Genomic DNA, 14,473 nt, shown 5'->3' on the forward strand with positions numbered 1-14,473 from the left:
TTTGAAGTTTGGGAGTTGCAGGAAAATATGAATAGGGAAAACAGGGTATGAATCTCTGTTCTCCCCCAAAGTGAGATATTGAGAACAGAATGCTTGGCTTGTGTACACTTTTTAGATAGTTTAGCATATTCCTGAATAGCTGAACAGTAATTAACAAGGAGATCTGACAGTTCACCTGCCAGCTTGAACTACTTCAAATGCACTTACTAATGAGCACATTTAGAGTTTATTTCCCTACAAGGAGACTGGAGTTATTTATTCTGTATGAAAACAAAATGTCAATTTCAGTTCCTCTTTGCACCAAACCATTTAAACGCCCAGCTTCAACAAGTTGTACTGCAAATTCTTCACAATACCACCTTTCAAGTTACCCTGCACTGGGAGTCAAAATGGGCAAGCAAGAACCAGGTCATATGTGTGCTTTGGATCTGCAGTAATGTAGCTATTCAACAGCACTGAAAACTAGAAACTTTAGTACAGTATGCACATCCTGCTTCCAAAGGAGCACGTGTGTGAACACGCCAGAAACGTGAGCTACTCTCACAATAGGAAGAACAGCTTGAAGACAAAGAGAATATATTCTTTATTAACTTGATGCTTGTAAATGTTGGGATGTTCGAAGCATGCAAGCCCGGTTACTTTTGTGAACGTAGTTATATTCAGCAATTGCTGTCTTAGATATCCCTCTTCTAGACAATCCTGTTTTGAAGTCGGGTGCAGTTGTCATACATATAATGCAGAGCCCTAGGAGGTCAAACATGTAGATGTGAAAACGGGAGGACTTGAAATCTTTAATACCAGCCCTACATTAAATTAGAGCACAAAATAGTTATGAAAGGTGAGATTTGAAGGGAATACTGCAGAGGCTTCTGCATTTTTGGACACATTAAAACAAAAACAATATATTGTCTCTTTCCATCTACACACTTGCATTCTCACAAGGTAAACATGGATGAAATGAATATAGAAGTACAACTATTCATTGTAGCAATAATTAGAAAATTTATTTTTACAAATATCTTATTTTTAAAGACAGTCGTATATTATCTAGAAAGAGACAGATGCACTGACCTGCCCCTTGTTTCAATAGTTCAGCAGCTGAGTTTGCAGCATTCTGCATGGATGACTCTGTCATCTCCTCCAATGGATCTACCATAAAATATTAATAAAGAAAAATTATTAATAAGGCATACCAAAATGACACACAAAGACACTGCTGGCATATCTTTGATTGAATACATTATGCACACAAAAATGTACTTAAGGCTTAACATCCGCTTCAGTGTACTTGAGTCATTTTAATAAACAGGTTTTATGCACGCCTGTTCTAAAGAGGAAATTGATTGGCTAAATTTAAAATTACTCGCTCAGCTAATACATGATTAATTTTCATTATTACATTGTGCTTAGTTGTACTAAGTTGATTGTCACTGAGGCTCATTACAAAACATAGCAACTTTTCAAAATGCGTGGGTAAGCATATACCCCTTGTTTTGCCTCCTTAAGTTGAGACACTTAGAAACAATAAGCAAAAGCATGGATGTTCAGGTAATTATTCAGTCTGCTCTCAATCCCAGCCTGCAATAGACATCCAGATTTTCTGTTGCTTTCTAAACACAGCAAAATGACTGTTCAGCCACAGTGATAAAACATGCAGAGGATCAAACAAAGCAGAAAAGAACCCACAGGAAGGAAATCAAAGCTTAATAAACGAAATACTCCAGTAGCTACAAGTTTTTTTTAAAATCCTTTCTGATTTTCTTGCTGTAAACATTGCAGCATACTTAAAATGCACATATATACAAACAAAAACAACAATGGCTCTACAACTCTTCCACACTATGAGTGCTGAGGTCTCACAGGGCGTGTGGATGAATAAAAGGTAAATAATCATAGTGCTGTGGTGAGATCTCAATACCCTCTATACAGCACATCTTGGCATCATGATTATACCTCCATTTTCGAACTAGATGAATCCACCCTCTTGTGTGGGATCCATTTCGCCTGTCCGCAAAAATGGATCCCATACATGAATAGAGAAGGCCGGTGAGAAAGCCATCTTTCAAAGGCAAGTACTCAATAATAACAGGTGCAACTAAGAGGTCTATACACATACTGTAAATCATTCAGCAGTGAACTAGCTCTGATACAGATATATGGCTTGTCTTCATGTAAAACTATAATACATATTTAAGTTCTTCATAAATCATATTTTGAACATCACAAAATGCACAGTCACTTGGAAAGTTTATAATTAACAAATGTTATTTCTACTTAAAGAGTAATTCACATTTTATTTGTCTGCGATGAGGAAAAGATTGCCCTACAGTGTACCAAGATTGTCACAACATGCTGGTTGAAACACAAACATACAAACACAACACGATCAGCAATCTGACTAGAATACATACTATGCAGCTCTATACATTTACTTTCGCTAGTATCTTTTTGGGGGGTGACTCTCCTATGGAGAAAAAAAAACAAGCAAATAGCTTTAATTTAAAGATCTCTCTCTGCAAATTCACTTGCTTATTTAAACAGATTGCAAAAAATGTTAATTAATTACTGCTCTGGAGTCAAGCATCACTTCACTTCATTTCCTTCATTTGTGGTTAACCAAGCATACCTCTGTCAGGGATGAGTAGTTTGCAGGGCAGTGCCAGTGGAGTGATGGAATGTTGATACACCAAAGCTGTCAAACTTCCTGTGGTTAGAAAAGCAAAATGAAATATGGAGAGTCGTTCCTTGAGGCCGAGAAAGTTTAACTTGCCATTATCATCAAGTAACATACAAGATAAGAGAAATATGCTTAGGAGAATTAATTTATTATTGCGGTATGTAGCTGTAGTCCCAGCAATCAGAGCCTGAATAAATAAAGTGTAAGGTTTCCCAAATGTATATTACACCTGCAAACAGAATACACTGCAAAGATCTTGCAAGTTCACTGTTAAGTAACCACACGTGAGCATGTATCAAGAACTGATGACGGCATACACAGTTCGCACTATTACAAATAAGAATTGTCTTCTAAAACGCAATAGGTCCAAATCAAAAAAATAAGTATATATTAAAACATGCAAAATTTTGCATGGAGTCTATCAGATGTCAGCTGTTTTCCTATCAGAATTTGAACTAAAGTCTATTTTACTTTGCCCATGCGATGAGTCTTCCCCCACAACCTTGGCTCATTTTCTATTTTTCTATCAATGTTATTAACCCCCTAGGCGTAAGTATTTGGTACCAATCTTTAAAAATTGTGTTTTTCACCAATATAAGCCTGCACTTTGTTTTCTTTCTTTGCTGCCTGACCATTCTGTGTGCCATTCTGTGGGAGCATTTTTTTTACGCGCCTTACAGTGAAGGAAGTCTATTGATTTCCATCTCTCTTACTGGTCTAAATGACTTTTATCCTCTTTTTATATTAGAGGTGCTTTTTGAATAATTGTCGAATATGCAATACATTGAACATTCTATTTATGTTTAATTTTATTCTGTGCACTGTTGCTTCTGTGAAAGATGGTTGAATTATATAAGCTTGAGGTCACATGGTATGATCATGTGATCATGACGCCCCTATGTAATTATCATGGATTTTAATGAATTTTATGATTATGCTTATAACCAAATAAAGATTGAATTTGAACATACGATGTTATGCATATGCATAGATGTAATTTACACAGCTATGGCTAATTCATATTTTTTTCTGGCTTTGTCACATATCTAACTTTTGCATACTGTAAAGTCTCTATGCTGATGCATGCTTGCTTCTTTAATCCGACATGTATATTCCACCCACTGGGTACAGAGTGTAGGAGCATAGTAGGGGATTTCTGAAATTGTACATTTTTCTTTCGATTGATGTATTTTTTGAGACACGTGATTCTACCCTTGACTAACACTTCTTTCTAGAACTACTAAGTACTGCACCTACCTTTTCTACAACCCCTGCAACTGGATCAGCCAGTGATGTACGTGTTTAAAAGTTGGAACTTTTAATTGCATGGGCGTTCAGGTTATTTCACCACACTCGAGCCACGGAAACGCCCACATGAATAAAGCAAGTAGTCACGTGCAATAGTATGATGTTTCTATTTCTTTGTTCGCAATGCTTGTGCATTTCAAAATCTTTCAAAACCTTTTTTCAAGATTTGCATATACTATGCTTATTACATGAGTACATGTGTCCCTCTACATAAATGGATGGGTTTGTCTAATGGTACCAAATTCCACCAGACAATGCTACTCAAAGTCATACCATTCCTATAAACAAACTATTCTGTTACTATAACAAGATTGCTACTCGTTGTCTAACCGACTACTGCAATAAGAGCTATACTGGCCCATTCAAGAGATTCATGCACAGGATCCAGATATTCAAAACGCAGTCATAATATTTCTAAACTGCGAGAAACAGGGCAAGCTCGTAACTGCCTTAAAAGAACTGCAGGAGCACCGTATGGCAGCCAGGATCATGCACAAAAGAATGCTAGAACAAGAAGCTAAAAAAACATTGAAAAGATGTTTTTCAACACTGAATATCACATCAGTAAAACCAAGTAATGTAAACTGATAGATGCTCAGAAGACAACATATGGCAGATTCTTGGAAACACGGGCGCGAACAGCTGAAATATTTACATTTTAAGAAATTACTGAAAGCCAAACCTTTCAGACAATCGAATAATTGAGTGAAAATACAAAGTACAGTAAATGCTTACTACTTTGTCAAATTATTTGATCCTGTTTGAGATATTTATATAGCATAATCAAAGCCCTAAAGGCTTGAAGAGCAATGTACATAACAGGATAAGTAGCCAAAATGTGAGGAGATGCTGGTAAGCTTACATGGTGAAATAAAGACAATAAATATACACAGACAAGGACGGAATGTGAAATATATCACCACAGTGAGTGGGGGGAGAGAGCAATAAAGTTTAGGATGCTAGACAGATTATTAAAATGTGAGTCTTGAGATTACTACTGATTTGCACAAACGAAGTATCAAGTCGAAGGTGCAGGAAGAGACCTGTTCCAGAGAATAGTTATTCAAATTTTGTCAGGGATCAAAATGTGAGGTGTTGAGTGTGACTAGTGACAGCATTAAACCTGCCGGGGGCTAGTGGGCCTTAGAAAATGTGCATGGGGGCTAGGAGTCATGGCACACATTTCTTAGGCTTTACTCCACAATGCACCCCCCAAACTCCCTCAAGTTAAGATTCTATGTGCATTAGGAGATCTAGATCTGACCAAACAATGAGGTTATCAAGTGGGATTACACGGTCATGCTTCATCTATGGTGGGATTCAACTTTCGAACTCCTTGACCTAGCCTTCAAAGCTCGCTCTCAAGCCTCGGAGAACCAAATATGCAAATCTTGGTTATTCAATTGGTATTTAAATAGTACTGCAACAACAATGCCAAACAACAGTATTCAATGTGGATGCTGCACAGTAACCACCTGGTGCTCCAGGACAACTGAAAAGGTCTCACTATCTCCTTCCGCCTTTTTATTCACTTACTTGCAAACAATGGAAATGCTTTAGACAAAGGTTCAATAATGGGAGTGAAGTATATTAAGGGAAATGCCGTTTTATCATAGGATCACTTTCTGGAGAGATGAAAAGGCTGCAAGTAGGTGTGGTTGAGTTTTGCTTAAGTACTACAACAAAGGATAAAATCGAAGCAACTGATCCGGAGAAGGTAGGCAAGACTGGGAAGCAAGTTTAAGAAAAGAACGGCCAAATAGGATGTTCACAGCTACTTCCTAAAACAAAATGTCGACTCACAACTGCTCACCACAGTAGGGAAAGTACTTAGGCTGATTCGTTTGCAGCTAACCTCTGCTGCAAACTACCAACTTGTTTGTTAATTGACATCTTAGCTGAATAAAAAATTAATCAGCTCAGACAAATATTTTCAGGCACCTCTGAAAATATTAGGATGACAGTCAACTTCATGTCTTTTTCTGCTTTTGAGTTTCAGTCAAGCAAAGTCACAACTATCTGACTATGCTTTCTGTAGGCATGTGATTTGAGGGTCTTTTTCAAGGTAAAAAATATTTAGCATGAAAACATAACAAAAGATGAGATGCCATGATTTGCAGAAAAAGAAAATATGATATTTCCGCACACCACTCACATTCCTCGCATATTATAGATACTTAGTCTCAAAACAAAGGCTCTGCCAATGCGTTCCCGCGCAGTGAACTTCACATGAACCCTACTCCCGTAACACTAGTGATGATTAATCTAACACACCTCCAGTTCCCAATAAAAATGCATGATACTCTATGGTCACTGAAAACTTAGACCTCAGAAAACTGTGCAGGCCCTGGCAAAGACGAGATTACAAATTGATTTTGTTGCATGAAAACTTTCCTCTTTGCCAGAGGTTGGCTGAGCAGTCATCGATGAACTGACTAAATTAAATACATATCTGGGGATAGTCATTTTCTGTCCACTTAGAGCATTCCTTCATTCATGTGCATCGATTAGCCTCTTCCATGCTCATGACGGCTCCCGGGAGCCGTCATGACCACGCCCGCGATTGGAATGCTCAGCACGCTGCGGCGGAATTTGCGCCGCAGCGAAGAGGTTAAGAGTAAATGTTTTTTTCCTTTGCTAATTACCAAAGAACTGGCTTTAGGACCCTGTAATTACCTTGTCTCTAAACGACAAAATTTTCCTCACCATGCTTTACTGCTTGCCCACCCAGGCATATCTTAAGAAGACACACAGAAAATGGCAATAATCTAAATATAACAGTGGAAGAATGTGGGCTTGTTTACGGAACTGATCCAACATCATCATTCCCATTACCTTTCACCTGAGATACCTACCAAAATATGGCTCGTTCGGGCATCCTTTCAGGCGTACTCCCTTGTGGGTGCATTCAATCAGAAAATGTCGCACAAGTTCATTTGTTAAATCTCCAGCTGTTTTGAAAATACGAACAGAGTCAGTTGACCATATCAAACATACCTAGTGAAAATGTGTTGTCCAACATTTACATTTTGCTAATACAGCTCAGCATAGCACAAATCAATGGCCTGTAGAAATAAATATTTTCGTGCCGAATGACAGATTGAATTCTTAAATAAAATATTAGGAACATTGATTGTTGCTGTTGTGTGCACTCACTTTAAAGGCTGTCAGAGATTTAGGATGTTGAGCCAGGTGCTCTAATTATATCTGTAACAAAACATGCATTCACCAAACTATACTTTCACTTTTCCTATTCAATGCTTTCCATTTACTACATCTCTTAAACTGGCCTAAAACAGCTCAATCTGGCTCTCTACATACGAATCTGCGCCTACTATTCCACACAGGGATCAAATCAATGCCACATAAATTGTGGCATCTCTTGACAAACTGAATGTTTAATATTGTGTGTTGAGCTTGCCCTAACAACAAGTGAATAAATACGTCGTCCAGTATGGCATACTGGTCTAGATGATAAACACACTGATGTTTGCCACACTAGATGTAATAAATCAATGTGGCAGTGATCCTGTCCTTATGTTTTGCACTTCACGCTTAGCACTGAGAAGTCGAGGCCAGTGGCAGCAATGGCTGTCAGTCAGAGACAAGAGACACAGAACAAGGACTTACTTTGCTATTCCAATGCCCTCAAATTATAGATGATGCAATTTCAGAAAATGCAGAGAAAGTCACATTCCTGTGAAATAGACTGGTATCACTAATATGCCATTGTGCTCCAGTATCACGGGAGCCTTCAAGCTATTTGCAAAAAGATATAACGCCAGCTATCCCTACTGACAGCCGAGCTGTCAAACTTGGTTATTTGTAATGGTAAAATTGTAAGTAATGCCAGCAGCAACCTGCAAGCTGACAGTGCTTACCTCTACTAGAAACATGTATGTTGAAGGGTTTTGCAATATGCACTGAAAAGAGGTAATTTTACAAAAACCCACCTTATTGACAAATAACAATCAGAAAGTACCAACAAGGCCTACAAATGTAGTTATCAAGACCAGATTCCGCAAAGCTGCCCTAAAACACGAATGAATTATCACTACAGACATACCTAGCCACAAAACGTAGCACTCAAGAAACTTAAACCAAAAAGATACCTCACAAAATGTCTGAGGTACTAACACACAGATCATAAGAATAGCAACTGAAAGGATTTGCCTATATGAAAATAATTCTCCTGAATGCATCTCTCAAAGATTATGCAGTCAGTTTCAGAGGAAGCAAAAGCTGCAGAATATTTGCCCAGGCCAGGACCAAACAGTTAAACTGAACAAAGCAAAGAATACAGATAATGCCCTGAGTTAAAATTGCAATAGCAAATCTCCAACACATCTTATACTTCTTCTCCGGGTCATCCAATCTAAGGACCATTTGCGTAAAGGAAATTGATAAATTATCCATTACAATTAACTAAGTCATGATTCTCTTGCCCAGGTCCACAAAAAAGCAAAACATTTATCTTCCTGATAATGGTCCGACAATATGGAAATCAAAAATGTAACCTCCATTAGCAACCAACATTATCATCATAAGACAAAAGTAATTGACAGTCACTTTAATAGTTCCTTTGGAGTTGCAAACCTAAGAGGCCAAAAGCTAAAAACTAGTTATTGAACAATTCTTCTGGGCGCTTTCTAATTGATCGGACAAATTAAGCCAATTTGCTTGATAACCTGGATAACCAGCCCATGGTCTTGTTTAGAATCTTGAAATTAAATTTCTTAACTTATCACCTAAACATAAGCAGAAATGATGCTAGTATTCCAAAGAAGCAGAAACTACAGTAAGCGCAGTATCCTGCAAAAACACAAAATAGTCATTAAGACTTAGCTACAGGATCTAGACATGCTGTTTGTTTTGGGCAGTCACCGTAATTTCCCTATAAAACTCAGTAATGTGTTAAATATGCTTTACTCTTGTGAGTTCTCCAGCAATATTAATATGAATAGGCTGGGCTATTCGTTACGGTCCACTTAAACAAAAAATTTCAACTTTTCTCCTCCTGTCATTCCACACAGTGCAAGAAACTTGTGGGATGCATCTGTGTTGGAATAGGAATGGTATGCCAATGTCTGTTTCTAAAGCACAAGTTACTACTTGTGTAACAATATATCTGTAAGAGACATTAGTTAGTGATAGATTCCTTATCTTAGAATATTCCCCAGGCGTCAGTCTGGATCCGGAAAGTTTTCTGCTTAGCAGTACCCCTGCGCGCCAGTAGGTGGCGCTGAACGGCTCTGCGCCCGTCACTGGCGTCGTGCGCGCCGAGATGACGTCACGGAGGCTACTTAGGCGCCACCCATGCACGCTGACGTCAGTTCTGTACACAACTGTCTGCGCCGAAACGCAGAGCCATGAGAGAAACTGACCTTTGGTGCATAAAACTAGAGCCCTAAAAGGGGATGATCTTAACCCTAGTAATCCGTTCGCAGAAAGGGGAGGATGGGTGGGGCGGTAAGGAATCTATCCTTAACTAATGTCTCTTACAGATATATTGTTACACAAGTAGCAACTTGTGCATCTGAAAGTGACACGTTAGTGATAGATTCCTTACCTTAGAATAGATACCCCAGCAATAACAACCCCGGTGGTGAGTCTGCGAACAAAATTACACCAGAAAGTCACGGAGCACAGAATGGCCAAAGAAGCCGTCTCTCCGGACCGGACTGTCAAAGCAGTAGTGCTTGGTAAATGTGTGCAGCGAGGCCCACGTAGCTGCCTGACAAATATCCTGCAAGGGGACACCGCGTCCCAAGGCAGTAGTGGCTGCAGTTGCCCTGGTCAAATGGGCACGCAGTCCCACAGGAGGCTCCTTCTTGGCCAAGGAGTAACAGGCTTTGATGCACAGAACGACCCACCGGGAGATGGTCCGTTTGTGCACCGCCCGACCTCTTTTGGCACCCACGTAGCCAACAAAGAGCTGATCATCCACCCGGAACTGCTGTGTACGCTGCAGATAGAATGCGAGCGCACGTTTTCGGTCCAGACGGTGGAGCCGCTCCTCTTCCCTTGAAGGAAGCGGAAAAAAGGTGGACAAAGTGATGGTCTGCCCCATGTGGAAGGGCGTGACAACCGTTGGCAAGAAAGAAGGACGTGTCCTCAGAACCACCTTGTCCGGATGAACAGAAAGGAAAGGAGGTTTGGAAGAAAGAGCCTGGAGCTCACTCACTCTTCTGGTAGAGGTGATAGCTACCAGGTAAGCCGTCTTGAGAGAAAGAAGACGTAAGGGACAGTTATGAAGGGGCTCAAAGGGAGCGCACATCAGAAAAGTCTAGACAAGATTCAAGTTCCACTGAGGCATTATGAAGGGCACAGGTGGGAACGTTTGCGTAATGTCCTTAAGAAAACAGCTAACAACCGGAAGCCGTAGAAAGGCAGAGATGGCCGAAAGATAACCTTTAACCCTGCTGGGCCAACGAGAGAACCAACAAAAGAACCTCAGAAAGAGGGGCAGAAAGGGGATCCACAGTCTTAGCTGTGCACCATGCCACAAATCTGTTCCACCTACCGGCGTACACCGTTTTAGTGGAGGGATGTCTGGCTGCCAGGATGACATCACAGACTTCAGGAGGAAGATTGAAAGGTGTCAACTGTCGCCGCTCAATCTCCGAACATGGAGGTGGAGGCTGGACAGGTTCGGGTGGAGGACCGTCCCCTGCTGCTGCGAAAGAAGATCCTCCTGAAGAGGCAGACGGATCGGGGATCGATGCTCATACTGAGTAGCTCGGGATACCATAATCTTCGAGCCCAGTCTAAAGCCACAAGAATAACTTGTGCCCGGTCGCACCTGATGAACAAGTTACTTACCTTCGGTAACGATGTATCTGTAAGAGACATTAGTTAGTTAGATTCCTCACCTTAGAATATCCCCAGGCGTCAGACTGGATCCGGAAGATTTTTCGTCAGCAATACCCCTTGCGCGTCGCTAGGCGTCGTCTGCGGCTCCGCGTCCGTCGTCGTGCGCCGGAATGACGTCGTCGGAGTACTTAGACACCGCCCTCGCGCGCTGACGTCAGTTCTTGTACATAGCTTTCCGCGCCAGGAACGCAGAGCCATGCAAAGACCGACACTGGTGCCAAAAAGAAAATCTAGGGGCCTGAAAAGGATAACCTTAACCCTAGATGTCAGTTCGCAGAACGGGGAGGATGGGTGGGTCGGTGAGGGATCTAACTAACTAATGTTTCTTACAGATACATCGTTACCGAAGGTAAGTAACTTGTTCATCTGAAAGAAACACGTTAGTTAGATTCCTCACCTTAGAATAGATACCCAAGCAATACCATCCCCGGTGGTGGGTCTGCGAACCAAGATCACACCAGAAAGTCCTGGAGGACAGAACGGCCAAAGAAGCCATCCCTCCGGACTTGGCTGTCAAGGCAATAATGCCTGGCAAACGTGTGTAGCGAAGCCCACGTCGCCGCCTGACAGATGTCCTGCAAAGGGACTCCCCGCCCCAAAGCAGTAGTAGCCGCCGTGGCCCGAGTAGAATGGGCTCGCAGCCCAACAGGAGGGTCCTTTTTTGCCAAGGAGTAACAAATTTTGATGCACAAAACGACCCACCGAGAGATGGTCCGTTTGTGCACAGCTTTCCCCTTCTTAGCACCCACGTATCCAACGAAAAGTTGGTCGTCCACCCGGAACTGCTTTGTGCGGTCCAGATAAAAGGAGAGCGCACGTTTTGGGTCCAGACGGTGGAGCCTCTCTTCCTCTTTGGAAGGATGCGGAGGCGGAAAGAAGGTGGGCAAGGTGACAGACTGCCCAAGATGAAAGGGGGTCACCACTTTCGGAAGAAAGGAGGGACGAGCCGAAGGACAACCTTGTCCGGATGAACAGAGAGAAAAGGAGGCTTTGATGATAAAGCCTGGAGCTCACTCACCCGTCTAGCTGAGGTGATGGCTACCAGAAAAGCAGTCTTAAGCGTCAGCAGACGAAGAGGACAATTATGAAGAGGCTCAAAGGGAGCGCACATTAGAAATGTGAGAACAAGATTCAAGTCCCACTGAGGCATTACAAAAGGGACAGGAGGGAACGTGTGAGTAATGCCTTTTAGAATGCGTGTAACTACAGGGGACTTGAAAAGAGAAGGCTGATCAGGAAGCCGCAAGAAGGCAGACATGGCAGCAAGATAACCTTTCAAGGTGCCCAGGGCAGAGCCCTGCCGGGCCAAAGAAAGAAGAAAGAGGAGAACCTCAGAAAGAGGGGCGGAAAGGGGATCCACAGCCTTTGCTGTGCACCATGCCACAAATTTGTTCCACCGGCAGGCGTATACCGTCTTTGTGGAGGGACGCCTGGCTGCCAGAATGATATCACAGACTTCAGGAGGCAAGTCAAATGGCATCAACTGCCGCCGCTCAATTTCCACGCATGGAGGTGGAGGCTGGACAGGTTCGGGTGTAGGACCGTCCCCTGCTGCTGCGACAGAAGATCCTCCCGAAGGGGAAGACGTATCGGAGGATCGGTCAACATACTGAGTAGCTCGGGATACCAGTACCTTCGTGCCCAATCCAGAGCCACCAAGATGACTTGGGCCCGGTCGTGCCTGATCTTCTTCAGCACTCTGGGCAGAAGTGGTATAGGCGGAAAGGCGTACAACAGACCGCAACTCCACTCGTGACGAAAAGCGTCGCCGAGCGAGTGCCGCCTTGGAAATTCCAACGCGCAGAACTGCTGACATTGCGCGTTCTCTTCGGTGGCGAATAGATCTAACCAAGGCTCTCCCCACTGCTGAAAGAGACCTTGCGCCACTTCGGAGTTCAGACGCCATTCGTGATCCATCATGCACCGGCGGCTGAGTTCGTCTGCTCTGGCGTTCAGAGAGCCCGCCAGATGTTGAACCACCAGGGTGACGCCCTGGTGTTCCAGCCATGTCCAGAGGCGCAGAGCCTCCTGACAAAGGGTCCACGACCCCATCCCGCCCTGTTTGTTGCAATACCACATGGCGGTGGTGTTGTCCGTGAACACCTGCACGACACTTCCCCAGACAGAGGGAAGGAAGGCTTTCAGTGCAAGCCGGATCGCTCTCAACTCCAACAGGTTGATGTGGAGACGAGACTCCGCCGGAGACCAGAGGCCTCTGATCTCCGCCTCTCCCATATGGCCACCCCATCCCAGGAGGGACGCATCCGTCACTACGACATGCTCCGGTTGGGGTAGGGAGAGGCTCTTGCCCTTGACCCAATCGCGGTCCGTGAGCCACCACTGCAACTGCTGTGCAGTGCCCTCCGAGATCAAGACATGGTCGGACAGGTTGCCGTGATGCTGGGCCCACTGAAACTTCAGGTCCCACTGCAGAGCCCGCATGCGCCCCCTGGCGTGATGCACTAGTAGGATGCAGGAGGCCATCAGCCCCAGAAGCCGCAACACTAGCCTGACCGAAACCCAGGATAGAGGCCGAAAGATGGGAATCACGGCCTGAATATCCCGGACCCGCTGTTCGGTGGATAGACCCGGAACTGCGCCGAATCGAGAACCGCTCCGATGAAGAGGAGCTTCTGAGAGGGACTCAGGTGTGACTTCGGCACGTTGATGGAAAATCCCAGCAAATGCAGGAGATCCGCCATAGTCTGGAGGTGGGAGACGACTGCCTGGGGCGAGCCAGTCTTCAACAACCAGTCGTCGAGATAGGGGAAGACTGGAACCCCCGATCTGCGCAGATGAGCTGCGACCACCGCCATCACTTTCGTGAACACCCGAGGGGCACTGGTGAGGCCGAAGGGGAGCACGGTAAACTGAAAGTGCTCTTGACCCACTGTGAACCGCAGGTAACGCCGGTGGGCCGGCAGGACGGGGATGTGGAAATATGCGTCCTGCAAGTCCAACGCCACCATCCAGTCTCCAGGGTCTAGGGCAGCTAGAACCTGAGCCAAAGTTAACATCTTGAACCTCTCCTTCCGGAGGAAGGCATTGACGTTCCGGAGGTCCAAGATAGGGCGTAGGCCCCCTTTGCCCTTCTTGGGAACCAGAAAGTAGTGGGAATAACAACCACGACCTACTTCTGGGCTCGGAACGCGCTCGACGGCCCCCTTGGCCAAGAGGGCCGAAACTTCCTCGTGGAGAAGATTCAAATGATTCCCCGAGATACGGTGGTGCTGCGGTGGCATGGCTGGAGGGGTCGTCTCGAAGGGGAGGGAGTAGCCCCTTCGGACGATTTGCAGCATCCACCTGTCCGATGTGATGGACCGCCAGTGGAGCAGGTGATGGCGAACTCTGCCGCCCACTGGCGTGGAATGGGCCTGAAAGCTCGGACTAGGAAGGCTTTGAGGCGGATGCTGCTGGGGTGGATGTGGGCTGACCGCGTCATCCTCCAGAACCGCCTCGGCGGAAACCACGTCCGCGACCGCGCGCAGGTTGGTTCTGCGGCTGGTGGCTAGGCGCACGTGAGGAGGCACCCCTTCCTTGGCCACGAAAGGGGTGAAAGGCGGAAGTTTGCGACCGCGGGGCCGAGAGGCCCAAGGACTTGCCCGTAGCCCGGGA

The 14,473-nt window shown here is 44.3% G+C and overlaps 1 protein-coding gene across 7 annotated transcripts in view; it reads right to left on the reverse strand.

The window, feature by feature from the left end:
* The window catches only part of TNS3 (tensin 3), a 784,915-nt gene that overhangs the window by 24,195 nt on the left and 746,247 nt on the right, over positions 1-14,473 (reverse strand). For all 7 annotated transcript variants that reach the window (XM_085607385.1, XM_085607384.1, XM_085607387.1 and 4 more), the window contains 3 exons: positions 6,841-6,936; positions 2,627-2,704; positions 1,072-1,149 (listed from right to left, as the gene is read on the reverse strand). In XM_085607385.1, coding sequence (XP_085463511.1) covers positions 1,072-1,149; positions 2,627-2,704; positions 6,841-6,936 — 252 coding nt within the window. The remainder of the gene's footprint in view (positions 1-1,071; positions 1,150-2,626; positions 2,705-6,840; positions 6,937-14,473) is intronic.

The sequence above is a fragment of the Triturus cristatus genome, chromosome 5_2 (assembly GCF_964204655.1).
Source record: "Triturus cristatus chromosome 5_2, aTriCri1.1, whole genome shotgun sequence".
NCBI classification, from domain to species: Eukaryota; Metazoa; Chordata; class Amphibia; order Caudata; family Salamandridae; genus Triturus; species Triturus cristatus.